At 42.4% G+C, this 19,839-nt stretch overlaps 1 protein-coding gene across 1 annotated transcript; it reads right to left on the minus strand.

Moving 5' to 3' along the window:
• Nucleotides 1-884: 884 nt before the first annotated feature.
• Nucleotides 885-19,839, minus strand: LOC129546336 (uncharacterized). Its single transcript, XM_055411192.2, has 3 exons — nt 18,372-19,839; nt 16,942-17,068; nt 885-7,064 (listed from the first exon to the last, which is right to left on the minus strand). Exons 1-3 carry the CDS (start codon nt 18,408-18,410, stop codon nt 4,741-4,743), a joined length of 2,490 nt encoding a protein of 829 aa, XP_055267167.1. The 5' UTR covers nt 18,411-19,839; the 3' UTR covers nt 885-4,740.

Genomic DNA, 19,839 nt, shown 5'->3' on the forward strand with positions numbered 1-19,839 from the left:
CTTGGCTGTGACCACTGTTGTAATTCTGTTTTAAATGAACTACTTTTTATTTTTCTTATGTAGACTGTATCTTAAAAAGAATATTTGTATCTGTTTGCTAATTGGGAAAACTGGTTTGACTTGCAACAAGTGGAAATTTAACATGAAAAATGAAATAAAAATAATCAAGTCCCAGGGACCTCATGGGGGTATGCTCAAGGCTGTTCCCTCTGTTAAAAAGGGACATTAGTTTCAAGTCCTTGTTTGGATGCCCCCCTCAGAACAGTGAGGAATATTAGTAACAGTGGGGAAATGGAGATCTAGCACTATATTGTATCAAAACGTTCTTCAGATAGCAGCAAGGGAAAGAGCAGGGAAAAAGGATCAGTAGCTTTCTCAGCATCCAGCCATGCCACTTGATGTCGTATCTGTACACACTCTAAAATTATCTCCTCAGGCAGCACAAAAGTGTGGTCCAGGCCTTAAGAAATAAGCAACAATGGTGTAGCATTCCAGAGCCCATTTTAAATGGGATTGTATGGTTTGGAAAGATGCCCTTGGTGAACTGATAGCAAATGGCTTCCAAGAAGTACTGTCTGAATCACCCTATTCTCTGACACACCTATCATCCATGGCCCTGCAAACTTGGAACACAAGCAGGCTTGGCCAGTCAGTTCCTCTTCTGTGGAATCTGGAACAAGGACCTCAGACGTGGCCGGAGCTTGCTGGGCACTTCAGTGAGGATTCATGTTAAGGAGTTAGTTTTGTTTTTTTTTTTACCAAAAGATCCTTGGTGTGGACACACAGAAGTTGAAAGAGAGGATGAGGGTTCAGAACACGTGCAGAGAGCAGGGAAGAAGGCTGGTGTGTGCCAACTCTCAACCAGTTAGTCTTCTCAACCTACCCCAACAGGTCCATGAATGGAGCAGAAGCAAGCTGCTACCCAGTGAGACCAGGAGTACAAAGAACTCCATTATCACTTACTGGTACCAGGTCCTCTGAGCTGTCTCTGCTCTTCCAAGCTGAAGGTTACAAACACCTGAGAAAGTTAAACCTCCTACCTGGTTGTTAGATGATGTCAATGGCTATCTGTCACTCAGCCACTGAGGGTGGAGACACCCAGCTCAGAATCACTGATTCTCGAAGGTTGAGCTCTCTGCTATGCTGTGCTGTGGCCTTGGGATATAATCAGTTGCAACTGAGAGAAAAGCCTCCAGTGGGGGAAGCTACTGGTAGTAACAGACAAGGGTTTTCCAGTGAGAACTACAAGGGTGGATGGCACATGGGTAAATGGCTGTGTTGATGATTCCAATGAAGCTAAAAGCAACCGGGACTCCTTGGAATTCTGTGTCTGCCTCAGGCTGACGGCTTCATGAACCGAGGTAAACAGATTAAACATCTTAAGTTTTGGAGCTAGACTGAGGGGTATGAATCCATCTTGACTCAGGTACTTCTCCACTGTGAGATCTTGGGGAACCCACTTCATCATTTTGACCCTGGATTTTGCCAGTAGTAAAACAATACTTCCTACTTTCTCAGTTGTGAGAATTAGAGAATATGTTTGTATATAAAGCAAACCCTGGAATCTTGGCACTGTGTGACACTCACTTAAGTACTCAGTGTTTTGTTACTTTTATTGATTCTCACAGGGACCAAGGTAAGCACACTCATCACCTCCAGGTCAGTCAGCAAATAGGCTCAGGAAGCTCTAGTGAGTTGCCTAGAGAGTCCCAGGAGGGGAACCCATGCTGAGATACCAGCCCTCTGCAGCCTCTGCCTCCTTCAGGTGAGTGTGTCAGTGGCTTATCAGAAGCCCCATTTCTTTCTCAAATTCACTCGGTGACAGTGGGGCTCAGGGACTTTAGAGGAAATGAGGGGTGCCTGGCCAGGCTAGTGGGGAGGTCCAGTGAGGTTGTGGGTACAGTCACGGGGCAGCAGATGGGTGCTTCAGCTCAACCTCCCACAGTTCATGGGTAGAGCTACATCTTATACCTATTTTACAAGGGGAAACTGAGGCCCAGAGGTGGGGAATCATTTGCCTGTGAGTCATAATGATGTTTTGTGATCAGGATTCAAACCCAGGCTGCCTGAGCCAGAGCTCTGGGAGTCTGATTACTGCCCTATTTCCAGCCCAGCTGGGCTCTGAGATTCTTCATTCTGATGCCATCTTGTCACCCTTTCTCTAGAGTTCTGCTCCAATCCAAACCCCATGATGATAGATCAGGAAACCAGTCAAACACTATTAAGCAAGGCTTTGTGGTTTTATTAAATGCTTGAACTTTAGAAAGTGACGGAGAGTACATTAGTAACAGAGTAAAAGTGAATGATATATGTGTCCATTACAGGGCACATAGCATAAAAAAACTGAAAAAATTAGAACACGTTATTACATTATTAAAATACTCCATAAATTAAAAAGTCACAAAATGAGTGAAATTCCGGTATGACTTGGCTGTTTCACTGTTCTTTTGTGAAAGGAAGAAAATAGCCAAAACTCATAGACTAGGTGGAAAATATGAACATTCCACTAAAGATACAGAGATAGCAAATACACATCTAAAAAATGATCATGAATCCTTAGGGAAATGCAAATAAAACCACAGTCAGATAGTATGACAAACTTATCAAAAGGGTTAAAATTAAGAATAACTGATGAGAAGAAAAACAGAAATTTAAAAATAAAGATAAGTATACTCCTAATAAAAACACTAATATCCTGGAAAGTTATCCTCTACCCCATTTATGTAGAAAGATATATATATGTACAATATATTAAGGTGACAGCTTCCTTAAAAAAAAAAAAAAAAAGACTGACCAAATGAAGTATTCACTAGGATACAAGAGGAAATGGACCTCTCAAACACTGCTGGTAAGAATGAAAAAAACAAAAATTCCCAGGCAGTCCAGTGGTTAGGACTCCAGGTGTTCACTGCTCAGGGACCAGGTTGAATCCCTGATTGGGAAATTAAGATCCCACAAGCCATCCAGTATGACCAAAAAAGAAAAAAAGGTATAATTAGTTCAGATCATAATTTGATAATTTAACACCCACCTATCTTATGATTCACACTTTGCACTCTGAGTTATTGAAGTAAAGATAAATGAAACATATATCCACATAAAGAACTATACACAAATGTTTTACCAGCTTTCTTTTTCAATAGTCAAAAACTAGAACAACTCCAAATGTTCATAAACAAATGAATGGATAATAGTGGTATATTAAAAAACAAGAATATTTCTTAGAAAAAAAAAATGAGCTGCTCATACATTATTGATGACTCTTCAAGTATTTACGTAAATTAAATAAAAGCAGGAGAAAGAGTAAATACTCTGATTCCCATCATATGAATTCTAGAAAATGCAAAGTGATCTATTCTAATGGAAAATAAATCAATGGTTACATGGAGGGCTGTGAAGGGCAAGGACAGAAAGTATAAAAGGTCATGAGATAAATATATAGTAACATACAGTCATTACCATGACTATGATGATAGTTTTACTTCCATACATATGTCAGAACTCATCAAATAGCTTTTGAAATGGTTCACGATTAAAAAAACCAACAATAACAACAACAACAAAAAAAACCCTCTACGTCCAACTTTCTGGAAAGTAGGTTTGGCAATCCTATATTCATTCCACTTTCTCAGGCCCTTCGTGGATCAGTTTTACCTCAAAGACAGCAAATAGAATGAGCAATGAATGACCTTCCACCTGAGTCAACAGGAATGTGGCCTGTTTCACAAATACATTTGTGGATGAGATTCTCCTTTTTTCTATCTTTATTCGTTTTTACCTGCCTCACTCTTGGTAGGACCTGGGCGAGAAATTCCCCTCAGCACTGCTGACATCCCCTGTGAACAAGGGAAAATATTTATGCTGCTCCCAGAAGCAGTTATGTTGTCACAGCTGACCCCTCCTCAGTGTGATCTAAGTCTCCTGAAACTCATCATAGCATCCAGGCCTGAAATGAGGACAAGAAAGCCCTGCAGTCTTTCATAGGCCATGGGCAAAAATGCAAATTTGGCAAAAACTAGTAAGCTAATTTCTGCCTCAGTATTGTCTCCTCTGAAGCACAGAAAAGTTTGATACCCCCATGAAAGTTGCACACCTCTTCATGCTTGTACAACCCAATTCTGTTTATAAAACACATGACATGACAAATGGAACGTCCAAGATTAAGAAAGACTTAAACAGTAAAGTCTTTGTTATTGTACAAACCAAAGCAATGGTCAGGTAGATCTGCCAGCAATAGCTGGCAATTCTTAACTGGTGACTCAGAAGCTAGAAAATTCATCACTAGTATCTTCAGACCAACATGTCCCTGAAATTGGTGGTCCTTCTCGGCAAGCTGCCAGATGAAATCTTGATGTTTTCTGGGCCAATACTGCATCAGGCCCATGCACAAGCTGCTAAGAAAGGGAATGAAGACATCCAAGGGTTTAGGCTAATCCTAATTTCCTCCAACAAATGAGAGAACAGAGTAAGCTTCCCTGAGCATGCTGGGGTAGTGATTGACACATACTGTGGAGACCTGCCAGGTTAGAGGTGAAATGGATATGGTGACAGAAACTGGAAGTGATGTAAATCTATCAAGAGCAGATTAGTGTGCAACAGTTACATGTGCTTCCCACATAACTGAAATTATGATGAAGAATCTCTTTACTCTTTGTGTTTGGATTTATGAGGCAATTAGTGTCTCACAGTTTGGTCCAGTGTCATTACACTGAACAAGGAAACTATAAATTTCTTATACATCTAAGGCCTTTTTCCAGTGTGAATTCTCTGATGCTGAGAGAGGTTAGATTTTCGGCTGAAAGATTTCCCACATTTGAGGCAGTCATACGGCTTTTCTCCTGTGTGAACTCTCTGATGATAATGAAGGGTGGAACGAGAGGTGAAAGACTTCCCACACTCACTGCATTCATAAGGCCTTTCTCCTGTGTGAACTCTCCGGTGAATAATGAGGTGAATTCTTTGGGTAAAGGATTTCCCACAGTCACTACATTCATGAGGCCTTTCTCCTGTGTGAACTCTCCGATGTCGAACGAGTATTGAGCTATTGGTAAAAGATTTCCCACAGTCACTACACTTATAAGGCCGTTCTCCAGTGTGAACTCTCTGATGATAGCCAAGGGCAGAGACAGAAGTAAAAGACTTCTCACATTCACTGCACTCATAAGGCCTTTCTCCAGTGTGAACTCTCCGGTGTTTAGAGAGGTATGAATTCTGGCTAAAGGATCTCCCACAATCCGTACATTCGTAAGGCTTTTCTCCAGTGTGAACCCTCTGGTGTTGATTCAACTGGGAACTATCCCGAAAAGATTTCCCACATTCACTGCAGTCAAAAGGTCTTTCTCCTGTGTGAACTCTCTGATGACAACGGAGGGCAGAGTTAGAGGTAAAAGACTTCTCACATTCGCTGCACTCATAAGGCCTTTCTCCAATGTGAATTTTCTGATGATAACGAAGGGCAGAGCCAGAGGTAAAAGATTTTCCACATTCGCTGCACTCATAAGGCCTTTCTCCTGTGTGAACTCTCTGGTGTATGTTGAGATGATTTCTTTGGGTAAAGGATTTTCCACACTCACTGCACTCATAAGGCCTTTCTCCTGTGTGAACTCTACGGTGTCGAATGAGTATTGGTCCATTGGTAAAGGATTTCCCACAGTCAGTGCACTCATAAGGTTTTTCTCCTGTGTGAACTCTCTGATGATAACAGAGGGCAGAACCAGAGGTAAAAGATTTCCCACATTCATTACATTCAAAAGGCCTTTCTCCAGTGTGAACTCTCTGGTGTTGAGATAGGTAAGATTTATGGCTAAAGGATTTCCCACATTCACTGCACTCATAAGGCCTTTCTCCTGTGTGAATTCTTCGGTGTATAATGAGGTGATTTATTTGGGTAAAAGACTTCCCACAATCAGTACACTCATATGGCCTTTCTCCTGTGTGAATTCTCTGATGATAACGCAGGCCAGAGCTAGAGGTAAAAGACTTCCCACATTCCCCACATTTATGAGTCTTTTCTCCAGTGTGAACTCTCTGATGATAATGGAGGGCAGAGCTAGAAGTAAAAGATTTCCCACATTCACTGCACTCATAAGGCCTTTCTCCTGTATGAACCCTCCAGTGTTCAATTACATCAGATTTTCGTTTAAAGGACTTCCTACACTCAGTGCATTCATAACTGATTTCTCCAGTATGAACTGTCCGTTGTTGAATAAAGATGGAGCTATGGCCAGAAGACTGTGCACAATGATAGCACACATGGCAAGTTTCTCCAGTGTTACTCCTCTGAGGATAAATGAGGACAAATTCTTGGCTAAAGGATTTCCCACATTTGCTGCACTTGTACTGCCTTGCCCCAGTATGAATTCTTCGATGTTGAATGAGGGCTGAGCTTCCTCTGAAAGATTTTCCACAGTCACCACACTCATAAAGCCTGTCACCAGTGTGGGCTTTCTGGTGCACAATAAATGAGGATTTATACTTGAATTTTTTCCCACATTTATTGCACACATAACGTTGTCTTTCAGGGCAGGCACTCTGGTCCTGAACAAGTGTGTGTTTGGGGCTGAAGGTTTTCTTGCATTCTCCCTTGGTACAATGACTTTTTTTGCTTTGTAAAGTTTCCATGCAATGGGTGACTGTATTTGGCTTCTCCTCAGTGTGACTGGCCTGTTTCTTCAGATGTTCTGAGGTGGTTCGGAAGTCATCCCCAACTTCCTTGCTGGTTAAAGGCTCCCCTGACACATGGAAATTGGAGCTTTTCACAAATGAAGGCCTGTCCACACTGATTATGGGTGGTTTTTCTTGCTTGTGCTGCCCCTGGTGCTCCTGAGGGTCTGTACTGAAAGAAACTCCTTTTGTGCATGCCCTACACTTCAGTAATTTCTTGCTGTGTTGTGTTCCCTGCTGCTCAGCCAAATGGAAAATGCCTCTCAAGACTGGACCACACACTTCACAGGGGTGAGTCTTCTGAGAAGATGAAGGTTCCTTGGAAGTCCTGGCCTGTGACACTGCCACAGAAACACTCTGCTCAAAGGAAGTCTCAACTTTCTCCTCTCCACTCCAGAAGCCTGAATGGAAAGAAATACTAATGAGGTACACATTCACTTTATTGGAAGGGGCAACTCTCTGCACAAACGTGCAAATGAAACAAAAATAGATCTTGCATGTGGCAATGAAGACCCCATGAGCCACAATTAAGACCCAGTATGGGGCTTCCCTGGTGGCTCACTGGTAAAGAATCCACCTGCCAATACAGGAGACACAGGTTTGATCCCTGGTCTGGGAAGACCCCACATGGTGCAGAGGAACTAAGCACATGTGTACCGCAGCTACTAAGCCGGTGCTCTAGAGTCCAGAAGCTGCAACTGGTGAGCCCATGTGCCACAACCACTGAAACCCAGGCACCTAGAGCTCATACTCTACAATGAGAAGCGTTTGCACTGCAATGAGAGCAGCCCCCACTCACCACAACTAGAGAAAAAGCCCATGCAGCAAGAAAGACCCACCATACCAAAAATAAATAGAAAAACAAATATTTTTCAAAAGCAGGGGTTAAAAAAAAAAACAAGCAGCATAATTATACTATGTCAGATGAGATGCTCTTTAAGTAAATAATTGTCACAAGAGACAAAGGAGATCATAACATAATGATAAAGCAATCATCTCATCAAGAGGATAAAAATTACAAATACATATGTACCCAATATTGGAGCAACTAAATATATAAAGCCAATATTAACAAATCTGAAGGTAGAAATAAATAGTTGCAACAATATTAAGGGTTCAATATCCCACTCTGGATAAGAAAACATTGGATTTGAACTGCACCTAAGACCAAACAGACCTAATAGACATGTACAAAAGATGCTATCCAATTATAGCAGAATACACATCCTTCTCAAGTTTATGTATCATTCTCTAGGAGACATCACATGTTGGGTCAAAAAACAAATACTAAAAAATTTACAAAGATGAAAATCATATCTTTTCAAACTACAATGGTAGGAAACTGGAAATCGTTAACAGGAAGAAACCTGGAAAATTCACAAATATTGGAATTTAAATGACATGCTCCTGAATGACCTACGGGTTAAATAAGAAGTTTAAAAAAAAAAAACATATTTAGACAAATGAAAACATACCAAAATTTGTGGGATGCAACAAAAGCAATTGTAAGAGGATAGTTTAGAGCAATACATGCCTACAGTAAGAATAAAAGAACAATCTCAAATAAACAACATATGCTTATACCTCAAGATATGAGAAAAAGAACTAAGATTAAAATTATCAGAAATAAGCAAATAACAAAGATCAGAGCAGAAAATGAAATAGAAACTAGAAAAATGATAGAAAACATCAATGAAACTAAGAGGGCTTTTTTTTGGCCACACCATGCGGCTTGAAGAATCTTAGTTCCCTCACCAAGGATCAAACCCAGGCCTCCTGGAATGAAAGTACAGAGTCCTAACCACTGGACCACCAGGGAATTCCCAAGAGTCAGTTTCTTAGAAGACATAAGGTCTTCAGTTAGATTGACAGGCCTTTAGTTTATGAAAAGAAGAGTGAAGACTCAAAGTCAGAAATAAAAGAGGAGACATCATAACTGATACTGCAAGGAATACAATCAATCAGAAGAAATTACAATGAACAATCTTTCACTAACAAATTAGATAACCTAAAGAAATGAATAACATTCCTATAAACATAAAACCAACCAAAACTAAATTATGATGAAATAGAAAATTTGAACAGATCTGTAACTGGTACGGAGACGTAATCACTAATATCTCCCAACAAAGAACAGTTCAGGACTAGACAGAATCACTGGGAAATCTACTTAATATTTAAAGACTTAACATTAATCCTTCTCAAAGTCTTCCAAAAACTTGAGGCAGGAACACTTCAAAGTTCATTTTATGAGAACAGCATTATTCTGATATCAAAGCTATTTAAGCATAACACAAGAGAAGAAAATTATAGGACAATACCCCTGATAAACATAGATACAAAACTATTCAACAAAATTCCTGCAAATCAAATCCAACAGCACATTAAAAGGATCATACATCACAATCAAGGAGGATTTATCCCGGGGATGCTAAGATGGTTAAACATCATGTGCAACATCAAAAAATGTGACAAACACATTATCAGAATGGAAGATAAAAACCATAATCATATCTATACATGCTGGAAAAGCATTTGATAAAGTTCAATATCTTTTCAAGATAAAAACTCTCAACAAGTTAGATATAGAAGGAATGTACCTCAACACATCTGATACGCCTACAGCTAACATCACATTCAGGGCTTCCCAGGTGGCCAAGCGGTAAAGAATCTGCCTGCCAAGCAGGAAACAGTTTTGATACCTGAGTCAGGAAGATTCCCTGGAGAAGGAAATGGCAATCTACTCCAGTATTCTTGCCTGGGAAATCTCATGGACAGAGGAGCCTGGCGGGCTGCAGCCCATGGAGTCACAAAAGAGTCAGACACAAATCAATGACTAAACAATACAACATTATATTCAACACACAAAAGCTAAAAAGGTTTTCCTCTAACATCAGGAACAAGACGAGGATGCCCATCACTTCTGTTTTTATTCAACACAGTACAGGAAGCCCTAGCTAGAGTAAGCAGGAAAGAAAAAGAAAGAAAAGGCATTCAAACGAGAATTGTTGTCATTGTTCAGCTGCTAAGTCACGTCCGACTCTGTGCCACCCCTGGGACTTCAACTAACCAGGCTTCCCCATCCTTCACTATCTCCCCAAATTTGCTCAAACTCATGTCCAAAAGGTTGCTGATGACACCCAACCAGCTCATCTTCTGTTGCCCCGTTCTCCTCTTGCGCTCAATCTTCCCCAGCATCAGGGTCTTTTTCAATGAGTTGGTTCTTTGCACCAGGTAGCCTAAGTACCAGAGCTTCAGCTTCAGCATCAGTCCTTTCACTGACATTCAGGGTTGATTTCATTTAGGACTAACTAGTTTGATTTCCTTACAGTCCAACTGACTCTCAAGAGTCTTCTCCAGCACCACAATTTGAAAGCATCAATTCTTCAGTGCTCAGCCTTCTTTATGGTCCAACTCTCACATCTATACATGACTACTGGAAAAACCATAGCTTTGACTGTACAGACATTTGTTGGCAAAGTGATGTCTCTACTTTTTAATATGCTGTCTAGGTTTGTCATAAAGCTCTTCTTCCAAGAAGCAAGTGTCTTTTAATTTCATGACTGCAGTCACCATTTGCAGTGATTTTGGAGCCCAAGAAAACAAAGTCTGTCACTGTTTCCATTGTTTTCCTGTCTACTTGCCATGAAGTGATAGGACCAGATGCCACGATCTTAGTTTTCTGATTGTTGAGTTTTAAGCCAGCTTTTTCATTGTCCTCTTTCACCTTCATCAAGAGGTTCCTCTTCACTTTCTGCCCTTAGGGTGGTATTATCTGCATATCTGATGTTGCTGATATTTCTGCTGGCAATCCTGATTCCAGCTAGTCATTCATCCAGCCTGGAATTTCGCATTAGGTACTCTGCATATATGTTAAATAAACAGAGTGACAGTATACAGCTTCATCATACTCCTTTCCCAATTTTGAACCAGTCTATTGTTGTATATCCGGTTCTAACTGTTGCTTTTTGACCTGAATACAGGTTTCTCAGGAGACAGGTCTCTGGTACTCTCATCTCTTTAAGAATTTCCCAGACTTTGTTAAGATTCACATTGTCAAAGGCTTTAGCATAGTCAATGAATCAGAAGTAGATGTTTTTCTGGAATTCCCTTGCTTTCTCTATGATCCAATAAATGTTGGCAAGTTGACCTCTGGTTCCTCTGCCTTTTGTAAATCCAACTTGTACATCTGTAAGTTCTCAGTTCACATACTGTTGAAGCCTAGCTTGAAGGATTTTGACCATTACCTTGCTAGGGTGTGAAATAAGCACAGTTGGTACAGTAGTTTGAACATTCTCTGGCATTGTCCTTCTTTAGGATAGGAATAAAAACTGATTTTTGCCAGTCCTGGGGCCATTGCTGAGCTTTCCAAATTTGCTGGCATATGGAGTCCAGCACTTTAACAGCAAGTATAGAAAAAGCAAAACTGTTTGTAGGTAGCATAATCTTATATGTAGAAACCCCCAAATTCTACCCTACTAAATGAATTCAGTAAAGTTGCAGGACAAAAATACCTCAATATACAAATTGGTTACAGTTGCATTTATATACACTAATGTAAAAACTGTCTGAAAAGAGAATTAAGAAAACAACATTATTTTAAACGGAATCGAAAACAAAATATTCAGGAATAAATTTAACCTAGGAGTTGAGAAATTTATATTCTGAAAATTATATGACAATGATGAAAGAAAGTGGAGAAGACATAAATAAATGAAAAGATATCCAGTGCTCTAGGATTTCAAGAATTAATATTGTTAATTTTACAAAGAACAATTTACAGATAGAAAACAATCCATATCAAAGTTCCAAAGGCATTTTCTGCAGAAACAAACATTCCTAAAATTCATAGGGAACCACAAAAAATTCCAAATAGCAAAAGCAATCTTGACAAAGGACAAAGCAAGAGGCATCATACTTCCTGATTTCAAAATAGTGGTACTGGTGTAAAAAAAGACACATAGATCAATGGAACAGAATAGTGAGCCCCAACTCTAATGGCAGAAAGTGAAGAGGAACTAAAGAGCCTCTTGATGAGGGTCAAGGAGGAAAGTGAAAAGTTAGCTTAAAACTCAACATTCAAAAAACTAAGATCATGGCATTTGGTCCCATCACTTCATGGCAAATCAAAGGGGAAAAAGTGGAAATGGTGACAGATTTTATTTTCTTGGGCTCCAAAATCACTGCAGATTGTGACTGCAGCCATAAAATTAAAAGACACTTATTCCCTAAATGGAAAGTTATAACAAACCTAGATAGCATATTAATTAAAAAACAGAGACATCACTTTGCCAACAAAGGTCTGTATCATCGAAGCTACATTTTTTTGCAGCAGTCATGTACAGATATGAGAGTTGAACCATAAAGGCTGCATGCCAAAGAATTGATGCTTTGGAACTGTGATGCTGCAGAAGACTCTTGAGAGTCAGATGGCTGCAAGGAGAGGAAACTGGTCAATCCTAAAGGAAATCAACCCTGTATATTCATTGGGAGGACCAATGTCAAAGCTCCAATACTCTGGTCACCTGATTCAAAGAGCTGACTCATTGGAAAAGACGCTGATGTTGGGAAAGACGAAGGCAGGAGGAGAAGGAGGCAACAGAGCAGGAGATGGTTGGGTGGTATCACCAACTCAATGGACATGAGTTTGAGCAAACTCCCGGAGACAGTGGAGGACAGAGGAGCCTGGTGTGCTACAGTCCACTGGGTCACAAAGAGTCAGACACAACTTAGTGACTGAACAACAATAATACAAGATCAAGCCAGGCATAACATTCCCTGAGCCAAAGCCTAAGGGAGTCAAGCCCTAACCCTCTCCAATTCTGTGATGATTGAGAGAAGTGAGAAGCTGCAAAAAAAAAAAAGTTTGATGATAGCACAGGTTAGTTCATGAGGTTCAAAGAAAGAAACTGTCTCCATAACACAGAAGTGCAAGGTGAAGCAGCAAATGCTGATGTAGAAGCTGTACCAAAGTTATCCAAAAGATCTAGCTAAGCTAATTAATAAGCACTGCTACACTAAACAACAGATTTTTCAGTTCAGTTCAGTCGCTCAGTCGTGTCCGACTCTCCGCGACCCCATGAATCACAGCACGCCAGGCCTCCCTGTCCATCACCAACTCTCGGAGTTCACTCAAACTCATGTCCACAGAGTCGGTGATGCCATCCAGCTATCTCATTCTCGGTCGTCCCCTTCTCCTCCCGCCCCCAACCTTTTCCAGCATCAGAGTCTTTTCCAGTGAGTCAACTTGTCGCATGAGGTGGCCAAAGTATTGCAGTTTCAGCTTCAGCATCAGTCCCTCCAATGAACACCCAGGATTGATCTCCTTTAGAATGGACTGGTTGGATCTCCTTGCAGTATAAGGGACTCTCAAGAGTCTTCTCCAACACCACAGTTCAAAAGCATCAATTCTTCGGCGATCCGCTTTCTTCACAGTTCAACTCTCACATCCATACATGACCATGGGAAAAACCATTGCCTTGACTAGACGGACCTTGGTTGGCAAAGTAATGTCTCTGCTTTTTAATATACTATCAAGGTTGGTCATAACTTTCCTTCCAAGGAGCAAGCGTCTTTTAATTTCATGGCTGCAATCAGCATCTGCAGTGATTTTGGAGCCCAAAAAAATAAAGTCTGACACTGTTTCCACTGTTTTTCCATCTATTTTCCATGAAGTGATGGGACCAGATGCCATGATCTTTGTTTTCTGAATGTTGAGCTTCAAGCCAAACTTTTCACTCTCCTCTTTTACTTTCATCAAGAGGCTTTTGAGTTCCTCTTCACTTTCTTCCATAAGGGTAGTGTCATCTGCATATCTGAGGTTATTGATATTTCTCCCAGCAATCTTGATTTCAGCTTGTGCTTCTTCCAGCCCAGCGTTCCTCATGATGTACTCTGCATATAAGTTAAATAAGCAAGGTGACAATATACAGCCTTGACGTACACCTTTTCCTATTTGGAACCAATCTGTTGTTCCATGTACAGTTCTAACTGTTGCTTCCTGACCTGCATACAGGTTTCTCAAGAGGCAGGTCAGGTGGTCTGGGATTCCCATCTCTTTCAGAATGCTCCACAGTTTATTGTGATCATGTAGATGAAATAGTCTTATGTTGGAAGAAGATGTCATCTAGGACTTTCACAGTGAGAGAGAAGTCAATGCCTGGCTTCAAAGGACAGGTTAAACTCTCTTGTTAGGGGCTAATGCAGCTAGTGACTAGATGTTGAAGCCAATGCTCTTTTATCATTCTGAAAATCTTGGGCCCTTAAGCATTATGCTAGATTTACTCTTCATATACTCTAAAACAGGACAACAAAGCCTAGATGACAGCGCATATATTTATAACATGGTTTACTCAATAATTTAAGACTACTGTTGAGACCTACTGCTCTGAAAAAAAGATCGTTTTCAAAATATTACTGTACACTGTAAATGTACCCAGTCGCCCAAGAGCTTTGATGGAGATGTACATTAATGTTGTTTTCATGCCTAGTATGAGAACATCCATTCTGTAGCCCATGGATCAAGTAGACCAGACTGCCAACCTTAAGAAATACATTTCATAAGGCTATCAGTTCAGTTCAGTTCAGTCGCTCAGTCGTGTCCGACTCTCCACGACACCATATAATAATTCCTCTAATTGTTGTTGTTGTTTAGTCACTAAGTCACATCTGACTCTATTGTGACCCCCGTGGACTGTAGCCTACCAGGCTCCTCTTTCCCAGGCAGGCAAGAATACTAGGGTGGGTTGCCATTTCCTTTTCCAGGGGATCTTCCCAATCCAGGGATCAAACCCATGTCTCCTACGTTGGCACCTGGATTCTTTACCAATGAGCACTTAAGAAGGCCTGATTCCTCTAATATATCCAGGTCAAGTAAATTGAAAACCTTCTGGTAAGGATTCATCATTCTAGATGCCATTAAGAATATTTATGAATCATGGGAAAAGATCAAAATATCAACATTAACAAGATTTGGAGAAAAGTTGACCGAAGACCACTCTCATGGGTGACTTTGAGGGGTTCAAGACTTCAGTGAAGGAAGTAACTGTAGATGTGGTAGAAAATGCAAGAGAACTAGAATTAGAATGGAGCTAGAAGAGAACTGAATTGCTAAAATCTCAGAATAAAACTTTAACAGATGAGAAAAGAAAGTGGCTTCATGAGATGGAGAATACTGGTGAAAATGCTGTGAAGAATGTTGAAATGATAATAAAGGATTTAGAATACTACATAAACTTAGTTGATAAAGCAGCAATAGGGTTTGAAAAGATTGATTCAAACCTTGAAACAATTTCTGTGTGTAAAATGCTATCAAACAGCATTCTATACTACAGAGAAATCACTCATGAAAGGAAGAGTCCATCCATGCAAGAAATTTCATTGTCTTATTTGAAAAAATTGCCATAGCCACCCCAGCCTTCAGCAACCTGATTAATCAGCACCTTGATCAGTCAAAATTAAGGGAAGACCCTCCATGAGCAAAAAGATACAGCTCAGATGACAGCTAACATTTTTCTAGCAATGAAGACTTCTTTTTTTAACTAAAGTATACTTGTTGTCATTTTATATATAACACTATTGAACACTTAGGCTACTGCACAGCATGAACATAACACTTACATTCACTGGGAAACAAAACTTTGTCACTTGCTTTAGGGTCATACTCACTTTTTATTGTGGTGGTCTGGAACCAAACCTGCAATATCTGTCAGATATGCCTTGCCTGTATCTGTATATGAATAAATGGATAGTCTGGTATTTATACACAATGGAGTATCACTCAGTCATAAAAAAGGAAAGCATGCATTGATGATCCTGGAGGGCTTAACACAAATAAGCCAGAGAAAAACGAATACTGTATGACTAAATGAATGAAAGTCACTCAGTCATGTCTGATTCTTTGTGACCCCATGGACCACAGCCCACCAGACTCCTCTGCCCATGGAATTCTCCAGGTAAGAATACTGGAGTGGGTAGCCACTTCCTTCTCCAGGGGATCTTTCCAACCCAGGCATCGATCCCAGGTCTCCTGCATTGCAGACAGATTCTTTACCATCTGAGCCACCAGGGAAGCCCAAATACTGTATAGTATCACTTATACATGGAATCTTGAAAAAGAGAGTTGAAGCCACAGAAACAAAGAATGGGGGCTCAGGTCTACAGAAAACGGTGGTTGGTTATAAGGTGAATAAGCTCTGGGGATCTAATACAGCATGGAGACTATAGTTAATAATGCTGTACTGTACACTTCAAATGTGCTAAGAGAGTAGATCTTAAGTGTTCTCACGCATATGGAAAAGGTAAATATATCAGGAAATGGATGTTAATTTTATTATAGTCCTCATTTCATAATATGTATGTATATATATAAAATCATAACATTGTATACATTCTTTTTTTAATTTTTTGGCTGTCTCCAAAGGTCACACCACCTGTCATGAATGAAACAGATGAAACCATAAGCATTCTCTGAGAACCCACAATTCATTTCACATCTTCACATCTATTCCAGTCATCCTCCCCCGGAGTTCACCACCTCAAGGTTTGTGGGATCTCAGTTCTCCAACCAGGAATTGAACCCAGGCCACAGCAATGAAAGAACTAATCCTAATAACAGGACCATCAGGGAACTCCCTGTACACTTTAACTGTATACAGTATTGTTAATTATAACTCAATAAGAGAAAAGGAAAACAAGAGATCTAAACACTACAGACAGAACCATAAAGGATATCCTTGAAAAACAGCCCATGATCCTGGTTATGACCATGACAATGCCTTCAACTCTTGGCATACAAAGACATGAGGAAATGTGAGATAATTAAAGGGAACAAAACCAGGGACACAAAAGCGCATGGATCTGGATACACCACCTGGTCAGGGAAAAGGGAAGGAAGATGCAATCCATTAGTCTCACTGCAAGATTGTTGACTTCAAATATATCCGTATGAGGGTTGAGTGCAGAAATCCCTATGCTTATTCAATTATTAGTATTGAAACTATATCAGTACCTCATTTAATCCTTACAATGACCCTGTAAAGGAAAACAGTAATATTATTTCCTTCTTTTTGGAAATAATAATAATAATTGGGGCTACAAGGTGAGACAAAGGCAGTGCAAACAACCCAGCCCTACCTATCAAAACAACTAACCACAAAGTCGAGGAAACAAACAGTGCCCAAGGTGCATGTGTTTGAACAGAGCACCCCTTGAGGAAAGGAGAGTGAGGCAAGATACAGAGCCTAGCCCAGGTCAGTCTGGGGAGGGTGACAGTCTTACCCAGTGAGGATATAAGTGCATAGTTCTCCAGCATCACATCATGGTAGAGGCGTCTCTGAGCCGCATCAAGGAGCTTCCATTCCTTCCAACTAAAGGACAGGGCAACGTCCTCAAAGGTCACACCACCCTGTCATGAATGAGACAGCTGAAACCATAAACATTCTCTCTCTGAAAACCCACATTCATCTCACACATCTATTCCAGTCATCTTCCCCCAGAGTTCGTCAACTCAGGCTCTGTTGCCAGTGACGCCTCATCTCTCTTCACTGTCCCGTTAATCACTGTTGAGCCCTCAGCCACAAGAGGCGGTGCCCAGGAGGGATAAACACCTAAACTCTGGGCCTGGCTTACAGGGTCCCATACCTCCCACCAGTAATTCCCCTGAGGACTCCCACGTTGTGCCTCTAAGACACAGCCAAACATCGTTACCTTTAAGTCCCCAGCACTACGGCCTGTGGGCCCTCAACTCTTTCTTCCCTCTTGATGTGCACATCAGCTGACCAAACGTCCTTCACATCTTCAGACCCCACAGTTGCACTCCCACAGCTCTCCCACCACCCTGCCCCACATCACAGGCATCTCTGTGGACTCACCTATGTACCTGGAACATGACATCCAGAAAGTGCTTAACAAAATCAAACATGATCTAGTATTATCCCAGATCTCTGAGGGATTCCCTACCCAGGGAAGTCCGAATGCTGTTTTGAAGCACTGCCTACTTTCCCTCTGAACTTTGTTTCAGTATTAGCTACCCAGAACCAGTGAGGGGCTGGGACATCCTTTCCTGCTTTAGGTAGCTTCCTTATGGGCCTTTTCAACCTTCAGGACCTGGGGAGAAAGGAAGGCAACCATGGCTGGGCTTACTGTGTATCTCCTCGCCTGTATCCCCACCTGGCACTGGAACCTAGTGACGTCAACCTGACTAATCTCTGCGCTTCAGTCCTCAGTGCTGCCTCTTATCAGATTCTGAGACTTAGACGAAGACTCAACTTCCTGTGCCTTTCTCTGTCACCCGATTCCAGTACGTTCCTTCTCGGAGCAGGTTTTTGAAAATTTTTAAAGCCCTGACAGTGTTCCATGTCCATTCAGAACTCTCCACGGTTCCCAAGTCCCTCAGGATAAAGGAATAACCTCTCTCTGCCAGGCCAGGCCTGATTTCACCTCACACTCTTGTTTACTGCACATATAAGATGGACCCAGGTTTCCCCATCCTCCTGCCTCAGTCCGACCTCCAAGCCTCTGCGCCTGGGGGTCCCTCCGCCTGTCACCCTCTCCCACGAGCATTCACACTGTCAGACACAGGGCCCCACCCACGACCGCCCCACCGTCCTAGATCCCGCGGCTGCGGGCACTTAAGCAGGACCCTCGCGCTCGGAGCTTTAGTGTCTGGTGGGGTGAGGGCGGTGCAGGCCCGGAGATCGAGCGTTTACCTGAGGCGGGTCCCTCAGCGCCGCCGCCGCCGCCGCCATCGGACACTGGCCGGAGCGGGTCCGGAAGCGGTCTGAGAACTCGGGCACTGCAGAGCCTCTCCTGGGCCTAGCGCGGGTCACCCCCGGCGGTGTCGCCGAGTCTCAGATCTGCCTCTGTGCAGCGGGTAGAGGCTCTCCTCTCGGACCCTCTTGGTGCAGCCACCTAGATCCCGACACAACGGTCTGCAGCCGGAAAGGACCCAACGGGCGCGAAAAAATCACTTCCACAACTACGCCGCCGGAAGTCCCTCCCCGAAGCGATACGCCGGCGCAGGAATCCCTCGCCCTGATTGGTCGTTGCCTCTTATTGAAGCTTCTCGGCCTGCTCTTTTCTGGGTGTCTGCTCTCTAGGGGCGCATTGAACGAAGTTATTGTTCACCTGAAGCATTGGCTTTGCAACCCCCTGAGAGACCGTGGCATCCACTCCCAGGTGACACAGTGGTAAACAATCGGCCAACCAGTGCAGGCTTCGATCCCTGAGTCGGGAAGATCCCCTTGAGACGGAAATGGCAACCCACTCCAGTTATTCTTGCCTGGGAAATCCCATGTACAGAGGGGCCTGGCGCGGACTACAGTCCAAGGAGTCGCGAAGAGTCGGAGGCAACTGAGCACGCACGTAAGCTAAAAGGACTAAGGAGGAACGCTGGACGGTGGTTCTTATACCTCAAAAGAGGGAGAGGCTTTGCTTGTTGGCGAAAAAGACAGGATTTCAAACTTCATGAAACTCAGCCAGCTCCTATGTGTGTGCTCATTCGCTTCAGTCGTGTCCGACTCTGCGACCCCATGGACTGTAACCCGCCAGGCTTCTCTGTCCATTGCATTCTCCAGGCAAGAATACTGGACTGGGTAGCCATGCCCTTCTCCAGGGGATCTTCCTGATCCAGGGATTGAACCCTTGTCTCGGGGTTCAAACCACCTGCATTGGCAGGTGGATTCTTTACCACTTTGAGCGCCACCACCTGGGAAGCACCAATATACAATATGATTTATCCTAGATAATCCAATCACTTAGTGAGTCCCTAGTTGGCTCCAGTTTCTCTGACACGGGACAGGGAAGCCTGGCATGCTGCGGCCCATAGAGCTGCAAAGAGTTGGACACGACTGACTGAACCAACCACCACTGGATGCATGAGTGGCGGATGGTGGGGTGCTACTGGGTAAGTTGGAAAGCCTGTGGATTCCCATGAACTGTGCTGCCTCCCTCAGAAGCCTCCAGGGGCAGATCCGCCAGGAACTCTGGGCAGGGTGCAGAGGGTCCTTTGTGCCTCTCCACAATGGGCAGACATATGCCAGGTGTCTCCTACGGTCCCTGTACCATCCCAGCCTCCCAAACTGACATTCTGGGTCTGGCACTTTCTGCTGTACTCCTCCTCTTGTCTGAGATACAACCTTAGGTATCCCTGCAGACTTGACACATGTCCCTCTTAAG

Source organism: Moschus berezovskii, chromosome 22 (genome assembly GCF_049115385.1).
Source record: "Moschus berezovskii isolate FMDL1 chromosome 22, NW_MosBer_1.0, whole genome shotgun sequence".
In the NCBI taxonomy this organism is placed as follows: Eukaryota; Metazoa; Chordata; class Mammalia; order Artiodactyla; family Moschidae; genus Moschus; species Moschus berezovskii.